We start from the raw sequence: 25,645 nt of genomic DNA on the forward strand, positions 1-25,645 counted from the left end.
GGGTTTGTGACGTCAGAATCCCGCGATGTGAGACTTGTGACGTCTGAATTAGCTGTCCGGCAGCAGTATCTGAGATCTACACGGTAACGGCGTTGCAGGATTTTGAAACAGCGATCCGGGATTGCGGCTTGTGTTAAGAAAACCGGCGCTGTCCCCTGAAAAGCGGGAGTGTTGGGCGGTATGTATAATATTTATGTCCCCAGTATAAACTGTGACCTGCACACCATGTTGTGTATTTACATTCACTGCACATGTTCCGTGGTTATGAGGTCATTTGGAAATGCAATTGTAATATTCTTTTGCACTGGTGTTTCTGTCTCTTGAAATAATGTCGCAGCAGTATCCCCTTTTACACTTCACCCTCTCGTTCCGACAAAGCCCTGCATGCCTCTTTATGGGCCTGGTAATCCCCCGCTTTTTCCTACATTGTTTTCAACGTCGGAACCAGCAGGGGAGATAATAGAAAGGGCCGACATGAAATTGCTTTTAGTTACATTTGCAAATAACTCTGTAGCCATTAGAAATGTGTATAGGAAGGTTGCCACCAATGAACATCGCTTTCATAAGCCAGAATGGAAATGTTTGGGTTTACTTCCCCTTTAGCAGAACAATGTACTGTACCCTGAAGGCATTTAGTAGCCTATTATCATTACTAATACACACAAGCCATTTATATGGATATACTGTAGTATTAATGCTAACATTAAAACCGTTACTCGGCCTCTCTAAAACATTGTACGTCTCATTCAGATTTGTCACCCCTTGTTTAGCACCCATCAGCAGGGAAGGTTTTTACTGGTCACCTGTTTAAAAAGCAAATGCCTGATTGGTTGTCATAGATAACCAGTCTTGAGCAGACACTGCCCTTTTTATTATATTACTCTCAAAATGTGCAATGCAATTTGTAGTCTATTTTTCTGCTGAAGCCACAGTTAGGAACTGCTGCCTTTTAAGAAAGGTGTAACAACAGTGATTCTTTGGGCTTTCAGTGCATTATGGTCCTGACATGGACATGGAATTTCTTTAAAGGAGACATATCCTATAAAAATGATGAATGTACCAGTGAATTATACTCCTCTAGATATAGAAGGATTGTGCTTAAAAAGTTGTATTTCTGACTGATTTATTGAGAATTTACACAAAAACCCCACTAGCCCCGCCCATCTGTCCCACTTACTGCTGGCTGAATTCTCTGGATGAGCTGGGGGGCCGGCGGCCCTCCGTACCCTGCACTGTAGGACAGGAACCAATCAGCAGCTAGGCTGACCTGATAGGGAACTGAAGCATGTCTTTGCTTGTGTGAGTGCAGGGCTGTGATTGGCTCTCCCCCTCCTACTGTGCCTCTGGCAGGGACCGTTAGGACACGCCTCTGCATTTCAAACTCGGACAGAGAAGTGATAGTTTTTATAGGGAGCTCCAATAAAGGGGCCATTTTTACAGATAGGATTTATTTTTAGCACAAAGTGAAACCAGAACCGTATATTATTCATAATTGCCTACAAAATTAGGGTTTTCCCATTTATCCAATATGTCCCCTTTAACCATAATACAGCTTATGTGATAAAGTTAAGTAGTGCATCAACTCTGTCATCTCCACTAACTGCCTTAGTTTTGTGAAAACCTCTCATATTGTTTCAGGGATGGTACTAGGTGTAGGCAGGATAGGCAGCTGCTTAGGGTGAAGTGCAAAAAAAAAAAAAATACAGTATTGTTATACTGTGTTTTTTTTCTTGTTTTGGTTCTAGCGTTAGTCTGGCCTCGTTCAGCCAATCATGGATCACCCTTTTAGCCTCTTGCCCCCCCTGACTTGCTCTAACTTATGGAAAGGGTGAGAAGGTGCAGTTTATGGCAGTGAGGCTGGGGTAGTTTTAGGGGAATCTCCACCTGCTATGGCAGGTGGAGATAAGGTAAGAGATACTTACCTGGGCGCAAATACCTCTTGGTCAGGCTGTTTTTAAAAAAGAATGGTATTACTGGGTGTGATGCAAACTGTAAGAGCAGACTGTAAATGTAAGGTTCCGCTGTTTTAATTCTAGGGAAACCTGAGAATGCATTATGCAAGCGGTTGTAGTTTTTGGAGACAAACTAGAACACAACTGTTAAATGATGTAGTGGCAGCAGCATAAGTAATGAATTGGTGCTCAGTAAACAATTGTGGTTACATGGAGAGATGGCTTTGTAAATTTGTGTTTTACAAAATAGCAACTGTGTATTTCATTAACATCCTATTGAAGTAATGTTGGTCTTTAAAAAGGCGCTTTAGCTGTGCTTTTATATGATGATTTAATATTGTTAGGGCTAGGGGAATGGCTAAACCTTAAATCCCCTACTTCATTAACTTTATTGATTAAGCAGTATTGGTATATTATCTGAAGCTTTATCTAAATGCGTATAATGATTTAAAAGCACCTTTTATGATAAGTACATGACAATGATTTAACTGCTTTGTGTGTGATAATCAAATGAAAGATGAAGGTAGCAAACCGGTATAAGATACAGTAACATTTGCCTAGGAAATTGTGACTATTGTATGCGTAAAATAATTAGGTTTGACGAAAATGTTATTATTGCACCTAATCATAATGACTAAGTGATTATTAACCAATAGGATTAAGACATATACATTTGCTGTAGTGGATGGATAATAAAAAGACATTGTAAAGCTGGCCATACACGCACCGTTACTATCGTACGAAACCTCGTTTCGTACAATATTCGGTGCGTGTATGGCATGTCGGCAAGTCGACCGATATCGCAGGAAGCTGCTGATATCGGACGACTCGCCGATCGGCCAGGTTAGAAAATTTTGATCGGGCGCCATAGAAGGTGCCTGACCAAAATCTGCCGTCAGGGCTGAATCGGCAGAAGGAGGTAGAAATCCTATTGTTTCTACCTCTTTATCTGCTGTTTCAGCCCTGACGGTGTGTGGCGGATCTGACGATGTTTCGTGCGACCGATGGTCGCACGAAACATCGTCAGATCGCCACGTGTATGGCCAGCTTAACTGTCAGCCAGGCAGAGATCTCTTTGAGCTAACGAATGCTTCTGTATTCTGCGCTGATCCAATAAAGCTTCCTTCTCTGAAGAAATTATTTGCTGTGACTGTGCTGAAATCATTTGGGGAACCTACCACAAGGTTTAGGTCCCAACAATATCTGTATAAATTGCACCTGGAGGGAAGTTATCCAATACTTTATATGTTAAGATTTATCATATTCTCTGCAGTGTACAGATTTTGCAATCAGTGAAACATAACACACGTGGCGTAGGGCTGATTTTTTCGGCAAGCGGAAAAGTCTCGCGTTTTCATGCATATATCGGCTACATGTGCCTGCACCCGAGCGTATCCCATTCATTCGGGTTCAGGCACAAGTAGGAGGCGTAGGGCTGAATTTTCAGCAAGCGTTTATCCGCTTGCCGAAAATTTCAGCCCTACACCTCGTGTGGCATTAGCCTTAAGGAACATGGACCCCAGCTTGCTTAGGGGCATGGCCATAGACATCTTTATAACATCATGATTTCAGGAAAACCTGGTTTCTAAATGTATATGCAGACAGCTGACATTCTACGTGAAAAAGTTGAATTGCCCTGCATAAGGCAAAGCCCTACATATTTTTATTTGTTGTAAACAACTTGCGGCCTGAAAATATGGGGTTCTCAAACCTTTAAGCTTGTAGTGTTTAAACTATTTCACCTGCCATCCACACCAACATTGAAAGCCATCATCTGTGCTGTGGTTACTGGTCATAGTTACATTCATTCAGATGATTACTTTGATGCTTTAAGCGCACACCAATTTCATGCTGTAAAGTGATTTCCAAGAAGGCCCCCTGCTAGGGAGCCTGCTTTATCATCTCTTATTTTGAGACTATAGAATGTACTGGAGTCCCTGTCATAGAAGTCACCATACAGAATCCTTGTTTTTTGATTGTTTGTATCCCAGGAAAAGGGTTCTTTGGGTAAAAGTGTACAAATTATTAAAATGCTATATGTTTTTAGAATGTACAGTGATCATTTTCCTAAGTGTTTGTTGCATTTTGTGGTTATGTTGCAGAATTGTGCCTACAGGATCCTAGAATCCTTATTTTATTTCCTTAAATTGTATTATTGTATTTCCATAATTAAAAAGTGTCATTAAAAAAAAATGTCCTCCTTGTGCCAGATTGATAAAAAAAGGACTGATCAGAGCCACCACAGAAAACTGAAGTTGAAACCCTACGTGCACAACAGGTAAGAGAGATGGGGTTTCCCCACATTAGTTAGCAGAAGCTGTTGGTTGTAGGACAAACTCACAAGGTACCTGTTATGTCCGCTTTCATACAATCTATACAGAAAAGACTAAATGAGATTGTATTTTCTTGCCATATATTAAAACACAAAGATACTGTCATTCGTTAGCTCTCCTAGCTGACTTGTCACCTTCTGGTAAACTCGCGACAAACCGAGACCAGCACGCATTATCATTTATAAACAAGCATATCCTTAATATTAGGCATGTATGTTCCTTCATCTGTCCTTATTTTCATCTAGTTCTTGCAATGGTGTATTTACTTGTAAGTAAGAATATTGTCACCTCTTCAGCTGTAAATTCCTGCAGTATATGTAGAATATTGATTGTTGATTACACAGAGGCTGATAGCACCATCCCGGGCCACTGAAAACAAAACCTAAATCGAACTATCAACGAAAGATTTATTTTATTACAGTCAGTGTTATGCAAGAAGCCCCCAGAGTACTGTGGTTCCTCAGCTCTCCTAGTTGTTTTAAGACCTGCTGGTCGTGTAAGGCTAATAGCAAATATCTTTTTTTCCAGCTGGTGTTTATTTACCAGCAGGGAAAAGTCAGTCTCTTGCCCTCCGCATCTCCTATGTGTGTTCACTGGGAGGCACATGATCTGCCCATTAGCCCACACACAGAGCAGCTCGGAAAAGATAAAATAAGCATTTTCATTCTAAAATCTGCTCTGTGTTAACAAACAAGCTAATACTGTGCCTGACGGTGAACACACATAGGAGGTACACAAGGCAGTAGATCCATTTGCCATTAGCCTAATACTAGGTACTTGTTTGTTACTGTGCAAGTGAAAATTAATCCTGATCTCAGTTCTAGTCATAAATAGTGCTTACTCTTTCCTCCACAAGTGTACATTTCTAATCAGCCTCTATGTATTATATAGAATTTTTCACCAGGCATGGATTTGCAGCAAAGTTCTGCACTTTGGCATTGCTGAATTGTTTTGCAAAACTTCAGTGAAAATTTGCTGCAGAAAAAAAAAGCTGTGTTTGTGTAAAAATGGGCGCGGATACATAAAAAAAAAAGTTGCGCAACACCTGTGTTTCACTGATTTTTCTCCGTTTTCGATAGATTAGTAAATTTTTCAGCGAAGCAAAACTGGACAGATTTGCTCATCACTAGTTCTGTCTGGATCTGTTTGCTAAAAATATAGTTACATTTCTATACATTTCTAATATAGTACATTTCTACAAAACATGTAAGTTTACCTGACTGTATTTAGAAAAAGTTGCCTTTATGTGATCGACTTATTTGCTAAATGAACTTTCTATTACTTTCAGCTCTAAAATCATGAATCCTGTTTACAGCCCTGGTTCTTCTGGGGTTCCATATGCTAATGCCAAAGGGATTGGTTATCCTGGTAAGTATAAAATTGCTTTTGTCTGCACCCTTTTTCATTTGCAGATTGTTTGCTACATGCTTTTTTACGCAACATATTAATGCTGTCGTGCTTTCTTTTATTTTGCACAATTTTATTTGCATGTTTTTCTTTCCCATGCTATATCCTAGAGAAACTCCCACACAATCCATCTTTTGTGCCTTTATGCTCAGATAGATAGCTATTCCTTCTCATTTGGAGGTAACATATTTAAGTATGTTTTAATTTTCTTACAGCAGGCTTCCCAATGGGCTATGCTGCAGCTGCTCCTGCGTATTCTCCAAACATGTATGCTGGACCCAATCCTGCTTTTCAACCAGGTAAAATGAAATGGCTTTTTTTTTTAAAGTTGGTCAACGGTTAAAAAAGAAAAGACTAATGGTTTAGTTGGTTTGGATGATTGTGGGCGTTTTGCAAATAACACTTCTCAGCATGGTGTCCTCACAAGAGACTGGTTCAGTTAAACATCTTTAGATCCAATTGGAATTCTGCAGGACTGTGTGGACAGGACGTCTGGCAGCCCCTGTCACCCATTGTTGTGAGGGTTGTGCACTGACCTGAAAGTGAGGGGCAGATTGGATAGTGCAGTTTCAGCCATCTATGTGTAACTAGTCTTGATACTAGATTTCTACATCCAAGGAAGGATAAAGGAAAGCCATTCTTCCTGGCCACCTAAGTTTACAAAATATAGATTAAAAATGAGTAATGAAGGCTCATTGTGATGTTCTTATATAGATATTCTAAAATATGGTCTGTTTATTATATAAATATGTAGTTTGTTAGCAAAGACAAAGTTCTTGTCTAACCTTTGTTTATTAAGTCTTGGTTCATGGTCATTGGTTCTAAATGTATTGCAGCTGTCTGACTAAATATATGCTTTTATGGACTCAAACCATAATACATTGTTCCACATGGTTTTCTTCTTTCTGTTAATAAAGGCTTTCGTCTTGCTACCCTACCCCACAACCCAAACATATACCCCAATAATATTTTCCCTTTGTGGTGTTACTGGCCCAAATCTGAATTGCTAAATAAGTGCATTTTAAAATTAATAGTAAATGCACTCTACATCTTTCCTTTAGTGTTTGAAAACCATGTATAAAGTGGTCCATGATATTTCTAACTATTAATATTCTAAGTCAAATAAAACACATTTCTTCATGGAAAAGGCAATTTCCAGCTACCACTCAGCAGTTCATGAAACATGCCTGGGTGGTTTTTTTTTTTGCTACTACACATTTTAACACTTTTTGAAGTGTAATAGGATAGCATTTTGAGTGAGTGGTGCTACCCCTATGTAGCTTTTTATAAAGATGAGTGACACATCTATCTGTAATTTTAAGTGTCTACCTGTAATAACTTCAGTATAAAGCGCGGTACACATCTTTATTTTTAAGTATCTGGAAGAGATTTGGAAAATGTTTAAAGGCGAAGTCCCTTTAAGTACTACAATTGTTCCTTTCTGAGGGACAAGTAACAGAAATGGGTGAAATGCTGCACATTATGCTGTACATTATGTTTTGGACTTCTGTACCAGCCCAAGCCACCACAGCCTTTTAGCAGGGAAGATCTGTGCCCCCGAAGATGCCCCAGTAGACCCCCATCTTCTTTTCTGCTGATTCCCTGCACATGCTCTGTGCTGCTGTCACTTACCTGAGCTCAGGGACCCACTCACAATATACTGCATATATAGAATAGAAATGTCACAATACAAGGCTGATTAGTAATCATTTTAGCTCTGAAAGCGTTACGGTTAGCATCAGAATTTAATAATCAACCCTGTAGCAGCAGCTTATATAACGAGCCAACCTCAATTTCTTTGATTTGTTCCAACCCCTGGCTTTACAACAGCTGCTCAGAGCACACGGAGCATGTACAATGTGGCTGACACTTCTAACAGAATCTAAGAAAACGAGCTTCTGTGACCCCCTTTCGAGGCATGCATCATTACTGTTGTAGAGATGCTGAACACTTAGGGAGGAGATTTATCAATCCACGAACACTTCAAATGCGTCTGAATGCATTTTTTTCGTAATGATCGTTGTTTTTGCGACAATTTTGTCGCCATTGCGACTTTTTCGTACCTTGTGCAAATTTTTCGTCGCCGTATCAACAAATTCATATTGTCGATCCAAGTACGAAGGTTTTGAATTCATTCAAGCTTCTGTATTGTGACTTTCCTTGGGCCAGGTTGGAGCTGCAGAGTGCCATTGAGTCCTATGGGAGACTTTCCTTGGGCCGGGTTGGAGCTGCAGAGTGCCATTGAGCCCTATGGGAGACTTTCCTTGGGCCAGGTTGGAGCTGCAGAGTGCCATTGAGTCCTATGGGAGACTTTCCTTGGGCCGGGTTGGAGCTGCAGAGTGCCATTGAGCCCTATGGGAGACTTTCCTTGGGCCAGGTTGGAGCTGCAGAGTGCCATTGAGCCCTATGGGAGACTTTCCTTGGGCCAGGTTGGAGCTGCAGAGTGCCATTGAGCCCTTTGGGAGACTTTCCTTGGGCCGGGTTGGAGTTGCAGAGTGCCATTGAGCCCTATGGGAGACTTTCCTTGGGCCAGGTTGGAGCTGCAGAGTGCCATTGAGTCCTATGGGAGGCTTCCAAAATCATGCACAGAAGGATCAAAGTCGGAAAGGTTTTCCCACCGTTTATGATCGCTCAATACGAAAAAGTTGCGATCTTCAGAAATTATCGTATCCAATCCAAATTTTTCCCATTCGGGATTCGAATAAAATTGCATTTCTAGCCACATATGTTTTTAGTGTTTAATTCTTTCAAATTATGCTGCAAAGAAGATCCTGAAAGCAATGTAGGTGGCCTTCCCATTTCATTTAAATGTTTCCAGTTATTTGTCAAACCTGACCTTTAGCACAGTGGAGCAATTAACGGCTGAGTGACTAAACATTGAGAATGGCACCATATGCCATAGGGTACCCGCTGCTTCCGTCAGAGTGGTCTGATTGTACTCCTTGACAAGTTACAATTTATTGGTAAAGCGCTGAGACATAATCAAGACATTCATAAGGGCTCTGGTACACGGGGAGATTAGTCGCCCGCGGCAAAACTCCCTGCTCGCGGGCGACTAATCTCCCCGAGTTGCCTTCCCCCTGCCATCCCACCGGCGAACATGTAAGTCGCTGGCGGGATGGCAGACGCGGCGGCGCGATTTCGCGCAAATCGCCGAAAAAGACTCGCGAGGCTTTTTCGGTGATTTCCCGAAATCGCCCCTCCGCGTCTGCCATCCCGCCGGCGACTTACATATTCGCCGGTGGGATGGCAGGGGGAAGGCAACTCGGGGAGATTAGTCACCCGCGAGCAGGGAGTTTTGCCGTGGGCGACTAATCTCCCCGTGTACCAGAGCCCTAAGAAGTCAGTTCGACTGTGGTATACTACATTTGTTGATATGAAGTCAGTGTGAAGCAGTAAGCATGAATTGGATCACTTTGATAAGGACAGGGGTGGTTCCGGTTAAAGTGTATAGTTCCGGTTTTGTGTGTTTAACTGCACTCAGTTTTCTTTAATTCAGTCTGATATTAAGAAGTGAAAATTTTCCTTTCACTTTTCTCTCTTTAGCTATACTGGCTGTCCACAGCCTTGCTCATCACTACTTATCACAGTTTTTACTTTATAAACCTTTTGGATGGAACCTTTATGTATATTGTTAGGTGGGTTTACCGTCCTCCATTGTAAGCCTTTATTTTAAAAGGCATGTAAACCCCATACACAAAAATTTAATCAGTGAACAGCCTCTTTGAAATCTTTCAATACCTGCCACACTGGTTGTCTAGAGGTTAATAGTAAGGCTGCAACATCTCCTTAATCACTTAGATTTCCTTCTCCTCCTGAAACCCAGTCGACCTCCTCTCTCAGGAATTTGCTTTGACTTCTGGCTTTTGGGCATGCTTAGTTGTTCTAAACTCAGATTACTAAACACTCGGCTCTACCTGTCTGCGTCAATTTTTTTCTCCCAACCTCCTCTCCTGAACTCAGCTCAAACAAAGCAGATGGTTCTGCCTGTGCGAGCCTGTATTCTTGATAAAAAAAATAACCTGATTACTCTGTACTAGGACATTAGAGAGGATTATAGGCAGATAGGGGATGTTCTTTTTTTTTTTTTTTTTTCATTAAAAGCGATCCTAGTGATGTTGTAATGGCAGGTTCTGCTGATGCCTTCAAGAGGGGCTTTGATGACTTGGGGCTCATCTATCAACACTGGGAAAATGTGCACCTGGGCAGTAACTTATAGCAACCAATCAGTGATTAGTTTTAGCCATCTGCAGGTAGAACAAAGAAAGCAAAACGTTGATTGGTTGTTGTTTTACCGCCCAGGTGCAAATTTGCCCAGCATTTATATATGACCCCATTGTCTTTATTTTTTCTATTTAAATTTTGTTATACAGCTCTCAAACTGCATGTTCCAAGGCTGGGTTTTATTAAAATTGTTATAGGGGTTGTGCACTTTTAGGTTAACCTTTTTAGTATGTTATAGAATGACCTATTAGCAAGTTTTTAATTTGTATTCATTTTTTTTTTTATAGTTTGAGTTATTTGCCTTTCTGTTCTGTCTTTTTACAATCTTTCAAATAGGGTTCACTGACCCCAGCAGCTTTTGCTCTCTAAGGCTAGGATTTTGTTATTGTTAATTACATTACTTCTCTTTCTATTTAGGCCCTCTCCTATTCATATTTCTGTCTCTGTTTCAAACTACGTTCAACTGAGCCCTAGCATCCAGATAGCTGCTTAAATTTCAAACTGGAATGCTCCTGAACAAATCTCAAAAATCTATGCAAAAAATACAAAATGAAGACCAACTGCAAATGGTGTCAGAATAGCACACTATACATCATACTAAAAGTTAATTTAAAGATAAACAGTCCCTTTAAATATTAGCATATTGTGCAGGTCCTCTAACATTATTTAAGCACAATCATAATTTATCTTTTTTTCATTTGAAATTAAAATCTTACATATACAAAATACAAATGGGAATGTATAAAACAACAAAAAGACCAGTTGAATGACTGGTTAGTGCCAGCAAAGTTTCTGGGGCAATTTTCAGTAAAGAAGCACCAAATTAACAATAAAAGTGTTCTATTGATAGAGGTGTATAAAACAGTGGTTAAGAGAAAAGGCAGAGAGTAATGAGTTTCCATATTTCCACTAGACCAATACCAAGTGAAACAGAGATCAAGGACTTGTGGCCTTTACACACTGCACAATCTCAGGGGATTCTCAGGGAAGGGTGCTGATTATAATGCGTGTATATGCATGCACTAAAATGCAACTTTTGTTTTCAGAGTTAGAGCATCCGTCACATGTGCCTTCGGGTGTGCAAATGTTCATGTTCGGGCACACTTTCTCTGTTGCGAGAAACGGTGCAATTCCTTCAGGTACTTGTTTTGCTTAGTATTGCTTCATAATTAGTGGCTTTCGCTTACTTTATTTTATATGCAATTGAGAAAAAAAGCAAAATATGTACCTGAGTACTATTGATGTATTTATTGTGAAAAGTAAAAAAAAAACAAACCCAAGTTATTTGGCAGAGTTATTATTTGTAAATAGTAGAACATGTGTGTAAAAGCTGTGCTGTGAAGCCTTGCTAATTAATGTCCATGCACTTTATCAGTACGAGATCTATTATACACAAACCTTTTATCCAAAAGGTTCTAAAATATGGCAATGCCTTAGTGCCCTAATAAATACATTTTGTTCATAGTTAGCTTTTTCTCTCTAATAAGACAGTTCCTGTAACTCAGTATTACCTAAATGCATAACAAGCCTATTGGTGGCTTGAATAAAAGTGTAACTGACCTTGCTGTTCAGGCAAAACACCCTCATTTTTGTTATACTTTATTCTATCCTGTATGTACAGAAAACATAGTAATATGTAAGGTTCAACTTGCCAAAGCCTCTCCAATTTGCCTCGGAGGGGGAAAAAATTCCTTCCTGACCAAGATGGCAGTCGGACCAGCCCCTGGATCAACTTGTACGAAGAGCTATTGCCCATAACCCTGTATTGAAGCTATATAATGTATCAGCCTGTACAACTGATTCAGGGAGAGCATTCCACAACTTCACAGCTCTCACCATGAAAAAAGCTTTTCGAATAGTTACAAGAAAGTTGGTTGAGTCTAACTGGAATGGGTGCCCTCTTGTCTGATGAAGGGTCTACTGGTAAATAAAACATTAGAGAGTTTATTATATTATATATCTCTGGACCCTCTCTAACTCAATAATGTCCCGTTTGAGCACTGGAGACCAAAACTGAAAGGCACATTCTAGATGGGGCCTTACCAGCGCTCTGTAAAGGGGAAGAATAACCCCGTCCTCCCGTGAATCTATGCCCTTTTTAATGCAGCTCAATACCTTGTCTGCCCTTGCAGCTGCTGCCTGGCAGTGCTTTCTACAGCCAAATTTATTATCTACAAAGACTCCAAGGTCCTTCTCCATTATGGATTTGCCAGGTATAATTTATAGCCTCGTACAGATAATAAAGAGAAATAAGCCCTCCATTATGAAGTGTGTACATTTAGCATCTGCCAAAGTCCCTTAGTTGCCATTTCATGTACAGTGGAAATCATTTGTGAGCAGTGTTTTCCATTGAATAAAAAGCATTTTTTTCAGTTTTGAAAAGTTGCAGTCAAAATAATTATAACATTATTTATAAATAATTATACACCAAAATAATTATAAACTTGGCAGCTTTTTATTGTGCTTGACAAAAAATTAGCTTGTCAAAGTATTTGCATTCTTTTCCCTTGTTTTATCCAATTTCCTTGTATGATGAATATCTGCCCTTGTATGATGATAAATCTGCCCTTACTCGTGCCTTGTAATTTATTAGTAAATGTATTTTACCCCTTCGCAAAATGCAGCAGTGATGAAATATCTGTAAAATAATCATTTTATGCGGTCTGCTAATCAGTGCAATAGAAGCAACATTGCATAGTGGGTCTGTGTGGATGCAGGTCCCTTGTACTGATGCTTCATGATTTCCAGCCAAATATAAAAGCTTCAGATGGTTTGGAGTTTAGTGTGCCAGTGTAGTCAAGAAATAACCCTGCTATGCACGCTACCTAACCCTACCTGAAACCCATAATGCGTTCCAAAAAGACACAATGCTCACACTGGTGGCAGCAAGTTTAGTTAGTGCAGCCTTTTGTGGATACCCCCTTCCACTAATCTCATGGCTTCTCAGACTAGTACTAGTATTTTGCCATGACACTGGCACAGATCTGTTTTCTATAGAGATTTTTTTTTTAAGTTGTTTAATACAAAGCAATGTTTGTAGTCAGAGTTTCTTGTTGGGACGTATTCTGTTTAACATATTTCTGTTTTAGGCATAAGTTTTTAAACCAGGAAATGCTGGCACACAAAGTCCTGTAGGGTGATGTTTCTCCCATGTTTTGTTAGGGTTGACTGCTTTTCTGCACCGTTTTCCTTTATCTCTCTTTCTTTAGAAGCTATTACATTACCATTTATTAAAGGGTAACTGAACACTTAAACATGGAGATTTGTGGTGGATGACCACCCAAAGAATGACAAGTGTGTGGGACAGATTCTGGAACATTGCTTGTCTGGCAAATTAAGAACGCAGCAGCAAGGGATGGACAAACCGCATTCACACACTGACCAATTTTATCAGGAACTGTCTAACCTTTCTGTGTGTGTTTGGGAGTGTGGTAGGAAACCAACACAGACATGTGGAAACATTACAAACTCATAAAAGATAGTGCCCTGGCTGGATCAAATGCACCGTAAAACAGTCATGTCGATCACTGCGCAACCTTGCTGTTTTTTTCACGTTTCAGACAGTGTAAACCTAATTCACTCATTCTTTTTAGTCTACAAGTGACTAGCTAAACCTTTTGTCAGAGCATATTGCTGCATATGTGTTAATAGACTGTATTGTATGTGCAAGCTTGGCAATGGCTTCAGTGATCAGTGCATAATCTGTGCAGTGTGATGAACAGAGCCCAGATGCTCACCTAAGGTAATTGTATTCCCCTCAATTGCACTTACATTTCTTATGATGCCTCTGGGATATTTCATATGTTAAGTATAATATTTTACAGTTGTTGCTTTATTTTCCTTTCTAGGGTACACACCAGGTACACCATACAAAGTGTCATGCTCACCCACCAGTGGGACGGTACCACCTTATTCTTCATCCCCAAATCCTTACCAAACGGCAGTATATCCAGTAAGAAGTGCCTATCCTCAGCAGAATCCATACGCACAGGTAATAATGAATACATTAAGCGTGTCAATGTGATTCTGGTATGGCAGAATACAGATATGGGGTTCATTATCCATAAACCTATTATCCAGAAAGCTCTGAATTACAGGAAGGCCATCTCCCATAGATGCAGTTTTAATCAAATAATTCAGATTTTGTTTTTTAAACTGATTTCCTTTCTCCTTTTTTATAATACAGTACCTTCTATTTAATTCTATGATATAATTAATCCTCATTGGTGTCAAAACAATCCTATTGGGTTTATGTAATGTTTAAATTATTTTTTAGTAGACTTAAGGTATGGAGATCCACATTACAGAAAGACCCGTATCCTAAAATTCCCTGGTCCTGAGCATTCTGAAGAACAGGTCCCATATATGTATTAATACTTTGTCATGATAAGGAATATTAATACAGGTATAGGATCTGTTTTCTGGAAACCCATTATTCAGAAATCTCTAAATTATAGGTAGGGAATCTCCCATAGACTCCATAATAATTTTTCAATATGATTTTCTTTTTCTCTGTAATAATAAAACAGTACCTTGTACTTGATCCCAACTAAGATAATTAATCCTTATTGGAGACAATAAATGATTTTTAATAGATTTATAGTATGGAGGTCTAAATTACAGAAATATCCCTTATCTGGAAAACCCCAGGTCCTGAGCATGAATAACCGCTCATACCTGTATGCATTTTTGGTTGTGACCTGTATTCAGTTTACATAGAAGACACTAAAAAGGGAAGACATCTTGCATGTTTTATGTTTCTTTACAAGCCTAAGGCTACCGTGGCACTTTAGCAGTGCAAATTTGTGCCTCTGAGTTATATACCCCTGGTAGCTCCCAATCACCTTCATTCCCAGCACATGCTCTAGGCTGCTATCAGTTACCTGAGCTTAGAGCGGATTCACAATATACACTGTGCAAGGCTGATCAGTAATTAATGCTGATTCATTAGATGGCCTTGTAGAAAGCAGGGCATTCTGCATTGGAACTGATTAATAATTAGTGCTGTAGCCTTGGCTTATATGGCAAATGTAACAGGTACTTTTAGAACATGCTGACATGTACCACTGCAAAAATTGGAAAGTTAAGGCAATGCTGCTAAGTCAAGTGGAATTGTTCTGCCAAAGGCAAAAGAAGCACAGTGTGCAGGTGTCTAGGGAATGTTAGAGTTATATGGGGAGACATAAGTCCCACATTCCATGCAGTGTTGCATTAATGTTGATATAAGACTGACCAAAATGCTTCTTTGCACCTGTCCCCCACCCCCTCCCTTTTTTCCTTTATAGCAAGGGGCATACTACACACAGCCTTTGTATGCTGCACCCCCTCATGTAATTCACCACACTACTGTTGTGCAGCCCAATGGAATGCCTGCAACAATGTATCCTGCTCCAATACCGCAACCCAGAGGCAATGGAGTGGCTATGGGGATGGTGGCTGGGACAACCATGGCAATGTCAGCAGGTACAGATTTTGATACATGTTAAGTGCTTAATGTTTCAAACATATAATGGTTATATTTGCCTGTAGTGTTATAGGGATCTATTATGCTCTGCACCTCTTGTTCCATTTTACTCTCCTGTGGGGGAGCAACTAACATGGGAAGGTGCCCAAATGACAGACCGGGCACTAATTCCATCCATAACAAGGAAATTGCCAAAAACTGGAAAAAGGAACAGTGAATAGTTTTGGGAAGAGAATGAAGAGAAGAACAAAAACACTTACTGATAACTGTATTTATTTTTATGTAATTATACTCTGGATTGTTACATTCAGTCATAGACTTTAAGCCCCCATTTCCTTTTGTGATCTGTATCAACAGTTTGTGTTTTTCTTTATTTTGCAAGGTACTTTGTTGACAAGCCACTATCCAACTCCTGTAGCTCCTCATCAAGTCACTATGCCAACGTATCGGCCTCCAGGGACTCCAACTTATAGTTATGTCCCACCGCAGTGGTGATAAGCTGAACAGTGTAAGTGATAGTTTAATCTGTCCTCTCTCATTCGGATGTCTGCTTTCTTTGCCTTTTGACACCACCCTAATTTTATTTTAAACTTGCTCCTTGTAATGACATAAAAATGTAGTTGGGGGGGGAAAGCAGTAAGGGGCACTCAAATGTTCTCTGCTAGAATCTGCGCTGTGTTGCGCAGTGAGAGGCCTATTCCTTGTTGCACATATACTGAGCAGTTTTGTCCCCGATCTCTCTTTCTCTGCTTGTTTCTTTCAGCCAGTGGAGCACACATGTAGAGTGTCATAGGCGTTTTAGGGAAACTTGTGTTTGAAGTTACATACAAATTAACTATTTCTTTGCAACAAATGGACTGTATTATAATAAAGAGGTTGTCATTATATAGTTCTGTTGAGCATTATGAGTAGCATTTGAGCCCTGTTAATTTAGCTGTGTATTCCTCCCATCTTATGTTATGCTCTGTAAACCGTGCCATATTGCCCAATTTTATTTTATATGGCCATGACCACACAGCAACTTAATTATATACATTGGAATAATGTTTAGCAACCAAACACTTAACTGTGCATTTTAGTTAAGTGAGTACACAGTAGTGCTATACATTATGTCCACATTACAAAGCATAAAGGACAAGTAAACCCTTAAGAAACTAAATGTAAAATGGCTTAGGTTGCTTTTCTAGGAACTTATGCAATTTACATTCTTTATTTTTTTCAGTTTGAGATATTTAAGTTTTTATAAATGATAATGAATTTTGTAACGGTGCCACCTGCTGGTCAATAACTGTATGGCCAAAGACAGATTTACACACCTTCAGAGGGAAAATGGAAGTGTTCTGATGTGCAGCAGGTGGTGCTGTTATAAAATTCATTATATTATCATTTCTAAAAACTTAGTTCTAAAATTGAAAAAGAAAATATAAATTGCATAAGTTCTTAGAAAAGCAACCTGAGCCATTTTACATTTAGTTTCTTTAGGGTTTACTTGTCCTTTATGCTTTGTGATGTGGACATAGTTAATGTATAGCAATACTGATGGCGACAAGGGCTATGGGGGATCTAGAAGCAGGCTATGGGCAGTGATGTCATTGACAGACACCTTGATTACTATCTGCCCAAACCCACAGGTCCCATAGCCTTCAGGCTGATTTTTGCAGCACTGTTGTGTTCATGCACTGACTATAATGCACAGTTGAGTGTTTGGTTGCTAAACATTATTCCAGTTTATATAATTAAGATGCTATGTGGTCATGGGAGCAGCCATATACAGTAATATAATACTGGGCAATAGGGCACAAACTTCAATATCTGTGAAGCTGAAAAAAAAATGGAAATTGCAAAAATGCTTAGAAAAAGCACCCTTGGCGATGTTACATTCAGTTTTTTTCTTTAAGGTTTACTTGTGTGCATTTAATTATCTAGCTCTAACATGTTGCTGCTTTTGCAGGTTTAAAGATGGAAGATATGCAAGCAAGTTGAGGCTTAACAGATGGTGCTGATGCTTTTAAGCCTCTAGTGAGAAGTTTCTTCCTTCTGAATTCTCTCTACACTTTGCCTAACACTAATTCAGGATCTCTGAAGATTCCCATTACTGCATATCTTAACATCTTGGGACTCTAGTGGTTGTCTTAAAATGAAAATCCTGTTTTGTGGACAGTCTTGCAATTTTTTTAGCTAATTATTATGATTAAAAGGGAGTACAATGTTGTTTCAATCCATATCTAGTTGAATGCATGTTAAGTACAGAGATGACGCTTGCTCAGTTTAAAGCAGTGACATATGCAAAAACAAACAAACATCATATGCAAAACCCAAAGGAACTGGGAGGAGCTTGGGAAGACCTTGTGCTACGTATGCATTTATTATGCATGCAGGGTCCTATGATCTAGAGGCAAGACTAAGCATTCCAGCATGTACATTCATGTTAGTGTTGCTCAGATCACATTGGAGATTGTTGCTAGTTACATGGTGCCATGTGTTAATAACTTGATTTCCACTCTCAGATTAGTGTTACTCCGAATTCATTTTGTCTCTAGAAATGTTGAGCTTGTCATTTCTTTTCTTTTTTTTTTTTTTTTTTTCAAGTTTTGTGTTACAATAGGAATAGTGTAGAGAAAGTGTTGCCTCCATTTTTGGAGACAAAAGTTTGATGTCACCAGTTGCTGACTTTTTCCCCCCACTACAATCATCAACTGGCTGAACAAAATGTACTCATTATATAAGCAGCAATTTACTCTCCATGTAATAACATTCATTTTATTTATAGGATTATCTTAGAAGCAAATGTTCATACTTCTATCATTCCATAGAAGAGTTTTTCCTTTTTTTAATTTTGTTTTTTTTGTGACTGGGTTTCCTTGTTTTGGGAGATGACGCTAAATGTTTCTGTGAGTCGCACATTATTTCAGAGAGTGAAAACTACATTCTTCTGTCAATCTGATACTGACCTCAAACATTTCTTTAATACAGAGCTTAATTTCTTCAGAATTTCTTACAGAACTTTTCTTTTCCTTTAACAACGTCTTGGCGTGGCACAGTTGACTTTTTTTGGTTTCCGTTACATAATAAAGTATAGCAGGTGATCTTTCCTCATTCTTTAGTTTTTTAGGGTAAATGTTAACGTGCTTTAACATTTGCTTCTGTTTTACACAGAGTATTTAAACCTGCATGTGTCCTGCCCACTATTTGGGTAACCAGCGGCTGCAGGGGATTTCCGTGGGTTTGGTGGTAAAGCTGCCTGTAATGAAACGCCTGACAGATATAGATTTCACACTACGAAACTATACTCCTTATAAGAATTATTCTAGTCATGTAATGATGGCTTCACTTACAAGGTACTTTTTTTCTTTTGCACACATTTGATCACTGTTTTACCTTTCCTTAGATTTATTGGTGTAAGTGTGGGGGAAACTGCACGTCATGTGACCGCTTTCCTCAGTCCTTAACTATTTTAAATAACGGCACTGTTCCTGAAAATGATTTGGGTATTTTCCAGTATATGAATAGGCATGCACTGTGTATGCACTCATAGGTTCAGAAACGGCTTGCAAAATACTTTTCATGCGCAGATTCATTTCTTTATCTCGTGTTCAATACCTATGTGAATTTAGTAATCCATGTGTTTGGTATTCAGAGGACTAATTTGTCATTTTCTGGTAATTTAGAGCACCCATGAAGTTGTTGGTGGTATTATTCAGCAACCTTCATGGGTGCCTGCATGGCTTACCCTTTCTACTGGAATTATTCAGAGACCTGGATTTGGGAACCTGTGCATGTCCTGCCTAGTAATTCCCTAGCCACTGTTTCTTTTTAAATTGGATCTGCATAGAACCTGCCAATTGCACTCTCCTGGGACAAAGCCACCCCTTTCTCTTCTTCACATGATTACTTGGTTAATGGCACTTCCACAAGCAAATATATGTCTTATTTAGAACGTTTGTTTAGCAGGACTACTACATGCAGTGCACACTGAGGGTGAAAATTACATCGGGACAGGAGGGTTTTCTTTTAAGAGAACACGAGACTGTAACAAAAAGGTGAAGGTTTGTTAGTTTCAGCTGTATTACTTTCTCTGATTTAATTAGCATTTTACTTTTACATCTCACATTCCCTAAATTGCTTAAATAGGGTATAGAATAAGCAGTGATTGCAGGTTGGTTATCTTATAAAGGGGCAGACCATGCACACACACTATTATTAAGGGCTTGCAGGCCGTGCACACTCTATAATATTATAAAGGGCTTGCGGCCTGACACCCTTAGGATCCCTATAAAGGCTGCACTTGGTTGGGTGGAAGCAGGATGCACTGCAGACGCTTGTGTGGTTTTTGGTTGAATTGCAAAGGGTTACAGGTATGTGCAAAGAGTTTGCCAGATGATCTACCCCTGAGTTAATGGGTGGTGTAACTGCTTGTTTTTCTCTTATTTTGTGATGACAGTATAACAAGGGACATTTAGCTGTCTCTAATCACACATCTAATGGAAAGCATTTGAAGTTTCCTTCCTGCCCAATGAAAGCAGAGAAGTGGAAGAGTGCATGACCTAAATGTACTAAAACTTCATTATTAACATTCCATTGATGGTAAAGATGCCATTTTCCTTTTTCTCCATGTCAGTGTAGTTTATCTCTGTTACTCTTTTTCATAGGCCAGGGCATTTCCAATATTTGCATTTCCCCCCATTCCCTTTACTCTAGAGAGTCTTTTTCATGCCCCCATAGGAAATACCAAATGTATCTGCTAATAAAGCTTGGTTTCTCTACATTCCCTGTTTATTTACCAGTAAGGATAATTTCATTATGGGTATTAATCTATATCTATAATCTAGAGAAGCTGTTGAGTTCAATCTGGCCTGTACCTGTTACATGTTTTAGGTATTCATTTTCACAGAGCAATGCTGGGCTGTTTTTTTTTTTTTTTTCATATTATGAATTAAAAATCTGCACTCTTAATGAAATAAATGATAATATTCTTCTGTATCCCCCTCTCCTGTGACAGCTCAATTTCATTGTCTAGGGGGGGCCCACACCAATATAATTTGTCAAGATCTGATTCCAACTCCTGAAAGAATGGAGACAGGTTGCTGTGAGGGGATTACTGAAGAGTAACCTGATTATTTCAGAAACTGGGAAGAATTGTTAATTGATTGTTAATCCATGGGATGAAAGTTGTATTTTAAAAATTTTCACCACAGCTCCCATATAAATGCATTATGGCAGCTATATTTAATGTATGCCAGCCAGCTAGTACAAACCCTAACAGCGACCATAGGTGCATGTTATGAAAAATGAGAGCTTGGTAGGTCCAAAGGGAAAGGGACACTGCAGTAAATGCAAACCTGGTAGGTCCAATGGGCAAGGGACGCTGTAGGAGACCGCAGCTAATTTGCCTACTTACCCTGGTAATAAGGGAAACCAATATATGGCAGGATCTCATTCCTTGCTGTATTGGAAAACAACCAAACAAAATTAATTGCCACATGCACTTGGCAAGAAAAGACTAATGACGACAAAGAAAAGCAAAGACCGGCAAATACATGGTACGTGACTGTGCTAGGCTCTGATTTAGTAGTCGGTACCTCCGTATGTGAATGCTATGCCCACCTTCCATTTAGAATTAAAAACGTAAGGCTCGTGTATTTCTATAGGCTTTGGAACATATTTTTTGTGTTTTTTTTTTTTTTTTTTGTAGAAGTTTTCCTTTACATGCAGTTTTCATACTTTTTATACATAGGTTAATGTTGTCTTCCAAAAACAAAGCATCATATAGACATGAGACAGATACTCTGAATGTGGAGGGTAGGAGAGAGGCCATTCTGAGCCGGTTCAATTATGGATACTTTTTTGTATAATGTGATTTAGATGAGCTCAGATTCAAATTCTTTCAAAGCACGTTTATTGTAACAAGAATTGTTCTGTATTAATACTGTTTTGAATAAAGATTGACTTGTGTTGCTAATTCTGTCTTTTTTTTCCCCCAATCCCAAAATGAAAATGTTTACTGCCCAGAAAGTTAGCCAGCATTATTGATGGGCAGGTTTCCCACACCAGAGCTGAACCCACTGCATATCTGTTTGAGACCGCCTCCTGTGGCATCACCAGAGGGGAGGAAGGAGTAGGTGCAAGAGTGTCATCAACAGGGATGAACCCTCATATATGTTTGATTTGTCCACCACACGGGTCCCATGGGTTTCGGGCTAATCCCCCTATCACATAATGTTACAAGAAGCAGGTGACTTTTAGGAAAGAGTTTCCAGGATTTCACAGTAGTGTCCCAAATAATTTCCATGCAGTAGGGTGCATTGTACTACTATGGTGCTGCCTACCCATGCTTGGAGGATCAACCGTGCCAGTCTCCAGAGCGGACCTATGGCCACTAATGAGGATTGTCAATATTCTCACTGTGGTTTCTCTAGCAAGTCTGTGTTGTGGCATTTTTTTTGCCCATTGAAAGGCAAATTTACTGGGTGGGGGTGCCAATTTGTTAGGCACACTCAGCGACTCTAAGAGCTAAGCTGAGATGTGAGGTTTGTTAGAGCACTTCCATCTTCTGATTTCTGAGCAATACCTTGTGCTGACCTGGGGCAGAAGATGGAGGAGTGCTGCTTTCATGAAATGTACTCCTGGTGTGTTGAGTGGAGGAGCACCACAGAGGTTATAGATTAGAGATTTGGATCAATGCAAGTTGAAGGCATTACTATGCCTTTATAAGAGACAGGCATTGGAAAGTACATGACCACCATGTAGTGACTCTATTCTAGGTCTGACTCACACCCACCTGACCCTCAGATCCTGAATCAAAACAAAATTAACTTCTGACATTGTGTATGGACTGGAGCAGTGGCGCTGAGTAAGGGTACTTGTCAATATGGCTATTTAGGATAATAACACAATAGGAGGGCTGTGGGCGATTATACGAAAGCATGTGACCAACCGGCCTTCAACAATAGCATCCTGAAGGGCAAAAAAGCCAAATCTACTGGGGGTGTTTATTTTGCACCCTAAGTAAAATGTAACTGTTATGTTCCTTTAAGCAAGCCTGGATTAGTGGGTAATTCTGTCATAGGCAATGGGGGAAAAATGCAGAATAACTACAAATTTACCTTTAAATTATACATAAAGGATTGGACAGTTAGCCATATTGCCCATGGGTTTTTCATGTGGTACCTTCAGTTTGTGTGCACAAAGATGCATTGCTTGGCCACAGCGCCCTGGATTGTGTTGATGAAGCCTCAGCGTTTATTCACTAAAATACCAACATATGGCAGCCAGGGATCATTTTTCTGATGCTTTATTCCATAAGATGCAAAACCCTATTTTGGGTTTTAAACAGTGCAAGGGTAAACTTTATACAGTGTACAATATGAAAACAGAACCATAAATAAGTAGACTCTGATCTATTAAATCTATGATATACATTGAACCTTTGGGGCACTTAAAGGGTCACAAAGGAATGCCATAATAGTATCCAGAATCTTCAAAAAAAAAAAAATAAAATAAAATTATGGCTTTGGATTGTGGTACCATAAGGCAATTGTTATTTGTCATGTGGTAAATAAGTACCGTTTCGGCAAAGAAACGGAACTCCTCCGGAAGGCATTGCATGAATGAGCAGCACAGCCGAATACGGGCACATCTAATCCCACATCCTTATGTTATTTTTTTCTTCTCGTTAACAAAAGGAAACGTATAACAAAGCAGCAAATCGGTTTCTGAGCCTTCAGTTACAGACTAGGGCTTATTAACCCCTTAGCTGCTGACAGACAAACCTCATGCCAAACTTGAGCATCTTTTAGAGCAAAATCGTCCATTTAGGCACGCGTATTAGTTTGTATTGTTGAACTATACTTTAGAAAATAATCTTATCATGGATACAACTAGGACATTGGCTTGGCACTTTTTCACCATATTGGCTCTAAAAAGTAGGATAATGCCTTCAATCCTCCTTCCAAAGAGCTGACACTTATGGTGGGGATGCATTGCCATTTCATTAAGCTACTTACACAATGTGTGAACGATAGTGGCTACTGTAACATAAGAGGTCATTTACACAACCTTGGTGCTGTTGGACAATAGTAATAAGGCTTCAGGGTTGCTCTACAAAAGGAAACCTGCCCCCCCCCCCCCCCCAGGATATATAGTAAATATTTTTACTATTTTTAGGGACACTTTTTGGTTTAGTTCAGATAGTTTAGATGGACCACATCTTTGTCAGTAGCTATGAAAGTGAGGGCTAAAGACATTGTCAATGAACATAGAATCTAATCAATGCACTGCGGAACCACTAAAAACATAGGGTCAGTATTTACAATGCAATGAGCTTATAAAACACTTTCCTAGTAAACATGGGAGTTTCATGGTGCCAGCATCCTTCAGCCAGCCTCTCCGGTCACCCTATTCAGCTGCCGCTCAGCCACATTCCAAGGCAGTTTATTGGCATGAGCATGCCGGGAGCATCCACAGACCCAATGTTTTTACCTCCTGATATGAGGAGTGAAACAGATAAAAGAACAAACAATACTTCCCAGATGATTCATCTGATCATGTAAAAAAGGCAGCAACAAATATGTTGTGAATGTCCAACTGTTCTGTAAAAAATAAATACACCAGCCAGCGCCATGCCCTATACAGGAAAGACAGGGCTCCCAGGCACAGGCACTTTGTCAACTGTGGGTAAAGTGCTTTCTTTGTACAGGATGCACGAGCAGAACACAAAGCTGTCCTTTATTTTCTGAACGGGGTCAGTCGGCTGATATTCTGCCAGAAATTAGAGGGTTTGCGCTTGGGTTCGGCAAGCATGAAGACTTGTTGCTGTGGGAGATTGGCAGGCAGAGTGGGGTGCTTTTGTTTCATCCAGAAATCATAGTATGTCCTATTGACACCTGGAAAAGAAGAGATGCAGGGTGAGCTAACACTTCTTGACTCCCTGACCCTTTCAGAAAACATGCATATTACACAGTGAGAACCCACAGTGCCCTTGTGAGAATATCCACATACAGTGCTAAATGAAATCAGTAAGGATGTGCAAGGAAGGGTAGAAGTGCTAGCGGATGATGAAATTCGAGCATTTACCTATTAGCAGAGAATTACTGGCAAATCTGGATAAATCCATTGACTTGGATATTCAAGGGCCACACACTTAATAATGTTGATAAAGATGTGTAAATAATACATACTGGCAGGGTTGGGCTGGGAGTTAAAGGGCCCACCGGGGCTCCCGCCCCAGGGGCCCTGCAGGTGGCCGGGCCCCCCCCCCGGAGGGGCCCCCCTAATCCCCCTCACAGGGCCCCCCACCCGGCGTCCCCCCCGAGCACGTAAATTGAATGCGTCAGGGCAGGAGCGGTTGGACAGGGGGAGCACCGGCAAGGGTCGGGTCTGGGCTGCCGGGGCCCACCAGGATTTTTCCCGGCGGCCCAGTCCGACCCTGCATACTGGTATGCAAACATTTTTTTTCTCCTATTGTATTCTATAGTTTAATTCTCCTCCTCACATCCAAGAGAGTACAGGCCTAAAGTCCTTATTATGGCTTCCCACGAAACAAACAATAACTTATAAACTCATATCATATCATAACCTACAAAGCCCTTTATTCCTTTGCACCTCACTAGATCTCTTCTCTTGTGTCTCCATAAGTTCCTGGTCGAATCCTCCGCTCCTCTCAGCACAACCGCTTGGTCGCACCCCTATTTCTAGTGCTGTTTCCCACCACAGGCTTTCTGCCTTGCTGCTCCTTATATTTACAATTATAATTCCTCAAGAGTGAATGCTCCCTCAGTCTTTTCAGAAATAAATCCAAAGACTACCGCTTGGAGCACTCGCATAGCACCTGACCCAGTTCTGCACTTATATTGCAGTGTCAACCAATGTAACCTACAGCACTTAATATCCTTCTATTTGTGTCTGTATGTTACACGCCCACTTAGACTGTAAGCTCCATGGGGCAGGGATATCCTTCCTCTTGTCTTTTTGACACAATCTTTAATGTTACTGTATTTTGTATTTATTTATGCAGAGGATATATAATTTATTCAGTAAGGGGGAATATAAAGCTATCATGTTCATGTATTATTATCCCTTCCCACATGGTACCAACCTTTAGGCTTTCCTGCCGGGTGAGGCTTACTGGCATTAATCATAGCCTGCTTCTTCTGTATTTCACTGATGCTGAAACCTAATAATGGAAATAAAACTATTACTTATTTTCAACAAAAATGCATTGAACTGTCTATGCAACATCAAACAAGATCTAAACTAAGGTCTGTTGG

At 39.9% G+C, this 25,645-nt stretch overlaps 2 protein-coding genes across 7 annotated transcripts in view; one reads left to right on the forward strand and one right to left on the reverse strand.

Annotated features, from left to right (window-relative positions):
* fam168b (family with sequence similarity 168 member B) lies at positions 1 to 21,339 on the forward strand. Of its 3 annotated transcripts, none has more exons than XM_012970525.3 (9): positions 1 to 178; positions 4,163 to 4,230; positions 5,574 to 5,653; positions 5,911 to 5,991; positions 10,963 to 11,055; positions 13,765 to 13,907; positions 15,202 to 15,379; positions 15,763 to 15,888; positions 17,332 to 21,339. In XM_012970525.3, exons 3-8 carry the CDS (start codon positions 5,584 to 5,586, stop codon positions 15,873 to 15,875), a joined length of 678 nt encoding a protein of 225 aa, XP_012825979.1. In that variant the 5' UTR covers positions 1 to 178; positions 4,163 to 4,230; positions 5,574 to 5,583; the 3' UTR covers positions 15,876 to 15,888; positions 17,332 to 21,339. The 3 variants fall into 3 exon arrangements, with proteins under 3 accessions (XP_012825979.1, XP_012825978.1, NP_001072202.1); XM_012970524.3 differs by having other exon boundaries at positions 3 to 178; positions 5,908 to 5,991; NM_001078734.1 differs by lacking the exon at positions 10,963 to 11,055 and having other exon boundaries at positions 60 to 178; positions 5,908 to 5,991; positions 17,332 to 17,598.
* Positions 20,287 to 25,645, reverse strand: part of arhgef4 (Rho guanine nucleotide exchange factor 4) — a 113,049-nt gene continuing 107,690 nt past the window's right edge. For 3 of the 4 annotated variants that reach the window (XM_031902569.1, XM_004917799.4, XM_031902570.1), the window contains 2 exons: positions 25,474 to 25,551; positions 20,287 to 24,262 (listed from right to left, as the gene is read on the reverse strand). In XM_031902569.1, the coding sequence (XP_031758429.1) occupies positions 24,105 to 24,262; positions 25,474 to 25,551 (236 nt within the window). In that variant the 3' untranslated portion in view covers positions 20,287 to 24,104. The remainder of the gene's footprint in view (positions 24,263 to 25,473; positions 25,552 to 25,645) is intronic. The other variant, XM_012970967.3, reaches the window with a different exon arrangement.

Source organism: Xenopus tropicalis, chromosome 5 (genome assembly GCF_000004195.4).
Source record: "Xenopus tropicalis strain Nigerian chromosome 5, UCB_Xtro_10.0, whole genome shotgun sequence".
Lineage (NCBI taxonomy): Eukaryota > Metazoa > Chordata > Amphibia > Anura > Pipidae > Xenopus > Xenopus tropicalis.

Coding starts and splice junctions, on each gene's coding strand:
- fam168b (XM_012970524.3), top strand. CDS start 5,584: ATGAATCCTGTTTACAGCCCTGGTTCTTCTGGGGTTCCATATGCTAAT. Junction 5,992..10,962: donor CAATCCTGCTTTTCAACCAG/GTAAAATGAAAT, acceptor TTTTGTTTTCAG/AGTTAGAGCATCCGTCACAT. Junction 13,908..15,201: donor AGCAGAATCCATACGCACAG/GTAATAATGAAT, acceptor TTTCCTTTATAG/CAAGGGGCATACTACACACA.